The sequence below is a fragment of the Babylonia areolata genome, chromosome 31 (assembly GCF_041734735.1).
Source record: "Babylonia areolata isolate BAREFJ2019XMU chromosome 31, ASM4173473v1, whole genome shotgun sequence".
Classification (NCBI taxonomy): domain Eukaryota; kingdom Metazoa; phylum Mollusca; class Gastropoda; order Neogastropoda; family Buccinidae; genus Babylonia; species Babylonia areolata.
The window spans coordinates 25,785,751-25,790,633 of NC_134906.1; the positions used below are offsets into that span (position 1 = coordinate 25,785,751).

General features: G+C 51.8%; 1 protein-coding gene across 1 annotated transcript; it reads left to right on the forward strand.

Annotated features, from left to right (window-relative positions):
• Positions 1-417: 417 nt before the first annotated feature.
• On the forward strand, positions 418-4,647 carry LOC143276069 (uncharacterized). Its single transcript, XM_076580456.1, has one exon. It carries the CDS (start codon positions 418-420, stop codon positions 4,645-4,647), a length of 4,230 nt encoding a protein of 1,409 aa, XP_076436571.1.
• The last annotated feature ends 236 nt before the right edge of the window (positions 4,648-4,883 follow it).

Genomic DNA, 4,883 nt, shown 5'->3' on the forward strand with positions numbered 1-4,883 from the left:
TATCCTGTATATCTGATTAAAATTATGCTGTGTCACTGGAAGAATGTTTGGGTGAGGTTATGATAGACACCTTACCTGTTCAAAAAAGTTAGCTGTTGTTCAGGCACTTGATTTCGGCTGTTGATTTTTGCCGAGTTTGGTTTGCCTTTCTCGCATTCTGCGAAAAAAAAAAACCAGAAAAAAAGGGGGGAAAAAATGCCCACTCGGCGACAAACGGCTGCGGCCGTCACTCCCGGGTCAAAGTCCCAGATGGATAAGTCGAGTACCTCTACTCCTTCTCAGATAGATAAGTCAGGTTTGTCTGGATGGATACGGGGTCAACTGAAAGAGGATGACCCAGGTAATCTGTCTGATGATGGAAGAAAAGGGGACACTGTTCCTCTATCTCACCAGGATCTTTACACAAAATTCAAAGCCATGGGTGCTGACATGGGTTTGACTGGTGAGGCCCTTGCGCGGTTTGTGGTTGATGCTGCTGCTAAGGAGGAAGATCGCGCAAATAGGGAGGAAGAGCGCCGTTACAGGCGCTGGAGGGATCACAGGGAGGATGAATATAGGGAAGAGGAAAGACGGTATAGGGAGAAGAGGGATGAGGAGGATAGGCAGCGGTTTGAAAGGAAGATGGAATTAAAGCAAGAAGAGGTCGAGGCTCAAATAAGCCAACCGTTTTCCCTTGCTCCTTACGATGGGAAGGGTGACTTCGACGATTTCCTGACCCATTTTGAGAGGGTAGCGCTTCTCAATAAGTGGAAGCCAAGTTCATGGGCGGCTCGCTTGGTAACCTTGTTACAAGGTCGAGCTAGGGACGCTTGTCTGCGAGTGCCTCCGGAGCGACTTCATGACTACGAGTCATTGAAAGCGGCTTTACTCCGCGAGTTTCGGCTAGATGCCCATGCGTACTGCAAGCGTTTCCGATCGATGCGGAAGCTTGCAGAAGAGACCTTTATCCAATTTCTAGAAAGGCTTAAGGTCTGTCTGTCTCGCTGGTGCACAGCTGCCGGTCGCGATTACGACAGTGCTGAGGACCTAAGGGACTTGTTCCTCCAAGAACAGTTCCTAGCTACCCTTAACCCTGACCTCGTCAGTGAGGTAAAGCGTGAAGAACCAGATAGGGTGGAGGAGGTAGCACGCATTACCTCGAAGGTTGTCGGTGCCAGGAGAGCGGGACGGATGGCTGAGGGTGAGGCACGAGCCTCCAGGAAATCCAGAGATCATGGTCTTGGTGCCAAACCTCATGCGGAGCAAAAGGCCGCATCTCTTGGACAGAGTAGTTCCGCTCTTAGCGACAGCTCAAGGGGTGTCGAGAGAACCAGAGGAGTTACCTGTTTCCTCTGCGGGAAACTTGGACATGTGGCCAAAGAGTGCCGCCAGCGGAAGAAGGTTTCCCTTGTGGCACAGCCGAGCTTTAGGCAGCAGGGTTCCCATTCCCCACCTCCATCTCTTTGCGTTAACTGTGCTGCAAAGCAGTACTCGCCACGATGTGAGGCTTTCGTCAACGGGGTTTCAGTCCCGGCTTTGCGAGACACCGGAGCTCACATGGTTGTCGTTGCACGCCATCTGGTCAGTCCAGATTCTTTCACTGGAGCGACTGTCCGTGTGGTGCTGGCCGAATCGAGATGCACCTCTGTCCTACCCATCGCCAGAGTAGATTTCCAGTCTCCTTTCGTGGAAGGCAGACTAGACGTGGCAGTAATGGAGGCTCCTGTGGAAGAGGTCCTTATTGGCAATACTGCCTGGCGCGAGAATGGCACTTCAGTGCCCGTGCCAGTTTACTCAGACGCCAGTCTTGTGGGTGCTGTGGAGACGCGGGCCCAAGCAGCTGCCAGGGCTAAAGAGTTACCTCCCTTGCCTGTCAAGGACTTCCAGATCCATGTGTCTAGACAGGACCTAGAGCATCAGCAGGATAGCGATCCTGACCTGTGTCAGGCTCGGGAGCTGGCTGTGTCTAAAGCCGTCAAAAGGACACGATCTGGAGAGGTCATGTACTTCAGGAAGCAGGGAATACTGATGCGGCGTTTCAAGGACCATCGGGGGGAAGCAACCCAAATCTGTGTTACTAAGGAACTGCGTTCCACAGTGTTGCTTCTTGCCCATGAAGCCCCCATGTCGGGTCATCTTGGGGTTAAGCGCACGCAGGGAAGAGTTTTCCCACATTTCTACTGGCCTGGCATGTGTGCTGACATTCGGCGTTTCGTCCGTTCTTGTGACAGATGCCAGAAGACGGCAGCTAAGGGTCGAGTCCCGAAAGTGCCACTCGTCAAGATGCCCCTCATTTCAGAGCCCTTCAGTCGTGTAGCTGTCGACATTGTAGGACCTATATCCCCTTCATCTGAGTCTGGCAACAGGTACATTTTAACAATGGTCGACTATGCAACCAGGTACCCAGAAGCTGTCGCTCTCAAACACGTTTCGGCTGAAACTGTGGCTGAGGCGTTGTTCACCATGTGGACACGAACAGGTGTTCCTGCTGAGGTTTTGACTGATCGTGGTTCTCAGTTCACAGGCGGTGTCATGCAGGAAGTCTATCGCCTCCTGTCTGTGCGGGGCTTGACCACAACCCCCTACCACGCTCAGTGCAACGGGTTGGTGGAGCGTTTTAACGCTACTTTGAAGGCAATGCTGCGGAGACTATCGCACGAGAAACCTCGAGCCTGGGACCGCTGGATTCCCGCTCTGTTATTTGCCTACAGAGAAGTTCCCCAGGAGAGCACTGGCTACTCGCCTTTCGAGCTGCTCTATGGGAGAACAGTACGGGGTCCCATGCAGATCCTCAGAGAACACTGGCTCCACCCTGAGAGGCCAGAAATTCAGACTGCTGCTGAATACGTGGTAGAACTGCGAAACAGAATCGCAGAGTCCTGTACCATTGCTCAGCAAAACCTCGAAAGGGCCTCAAGGCGGTACAAGGGTTATTTTGATGCCAAAGCAAAGCAAAGACAGTTCGCTGAGGGGAGCAAAGTACTTCTCCTTCGCCCCACCAAACAGAACAAACTGGAACTTGAATGGCAGGGTCCATACACTGTTCTGCGTCGTGTGGGCATCGCAGATTATTGCGTTCGGATTGGCGAGAAAGAAAAGCTGTACCACGCCAATCTGCTGAAAGAATACATTGAGCGCACTCCTCGAGGGACTGTGGCTCTGGCTGTGATTGAAGACCCGGAGGTCTGGGAAGGAACGAGGACAGTGGAACGCGACATTCCACTCATGCCCCTGGAGGCAACTGAAGGTCCGGAGGATGTTGTGCTGGCCGCTGATAACTCCTCACTGAAAGAGGCCATTCGTGAAATGACTCGAGGGTTTAGGGACGTCCTCACTGACTTGCCTGCCTGTACGAACCTCGAGACATGCACGCTCAATCTCACCTCCGACACCCCTATTAGGGCTAAGCAGTATCCACTGCCCTACTCCCAACGTGAGACGATTCAAGAGGAGGTCCAACAAATGTTGAAGATGGGCGTGATAGAGCCATCCTCGTCCCCATACTCCTCTCCTATCGTCCTCGTAAAGAAGAAAGATGGGAAGGTACGGTTTTGCGTCGATTTCCGTCGCATCAATAAGATAACCGTGTTTGATGCTGAACCAATGCCAGATGTAGAGGCACTGTTTTCCCGGTTATCAGGGGAAAAGGTGTTCTCGAAGCTAGACCTTTCAAAGGGGTACTGGCAGATCCCCATGGCGGAAGCTGATCGCCCAAAAACAGCTTTCACTACTCCTCAGGGACACTTCCAGTGGTGTGTAATGCCGTTTGGCCTCAAAACTGCTGGCGCAGTATTTTCCCGCATGATGCGGAAGTTAGTACTGCCTCTCAACAGCCCGGACGTGGACAACTTCATGGACGATGTTCTCATCTCCTCCGCTGATGAAACACGGCATCTAAGGCTCTTACGCAGCGTGTTTTCCCGGTTGCGTGATTGCAAGCTGACTGCACGGCCCTCCAAATGTTTTCTCGGCCACAGGGAGTTAGACTATCTGGGTCACCATGTGGGTGCTGGGAAAATTTGGCCAGATGCAGAAAAAATGGAGAAGATCCGAGAATCACCTCGTCCCTGTACGAAACGACAGCTCCGAGGGTTTCTGGGCCTCGTGGGGTTCTACAGGAGGTTCGTTCCTCAGTTTGCGGAAATCGCTCTTCCCTTGACTGAGAAAACCAAGAGCAAGGAGCCAAACGAAGTTATCTGGGATGAGTACTGCGAGAGAGCTTTTCTGCAGCTCAAACAAATCCTCTGCAGTAGGCCAGTTTGCTGTCTCCCCGATCTGTCCAAGCCTTTCATACTGCGGACTGACGCTTCGAACGTGGGGTTGGGAGCTCTTCTGCTCCAAGATCAAGGTATGGGTGCTCAACCAGTGGCGTGTGCCAGTAAGAAATTGAGCCCAGCCGAACGCAATTACCCCACAATTGAAAAGGAATGCCTGGCTCTTGTGTGGGGTATTCAGAGGTTTGAACCCTACCTCTACGGGAAGGAGTTTGTCGTCCAGGTGGACCATGCACCGCTGCAATATCTAGACAGGGCCAAAACGGTCAGCGGCAGACTGACGCGCTGGGCTCTACAGTTGCAGCCTTTCTCGTTCAGGGTGCAAGCCATTCCTGGCAAAGAAAACGTTGGTGCTGACTTCCTCAGTCGTCTGCCAGAGTTGGATGAAATATGATCTGAACACGGCCCAGTTTGAGTGTTAACACCTGAATGAGGCAGCTGTATACAGGCCATGTGTATCGATCTTTTAATACTACTTATTAGTTGGTAAGGTTAGCAATTCTATAATTTGCAATTCATCCTGTTATTCCAGACTTCATAGTTTTGATGTTGTTGTTTTTTCATTTGTTTTGCCTTTTCCTTACATTTAGTTTCAGGAGGGCAGTGTCTTGGCATGTCTCTGTTTGAGAG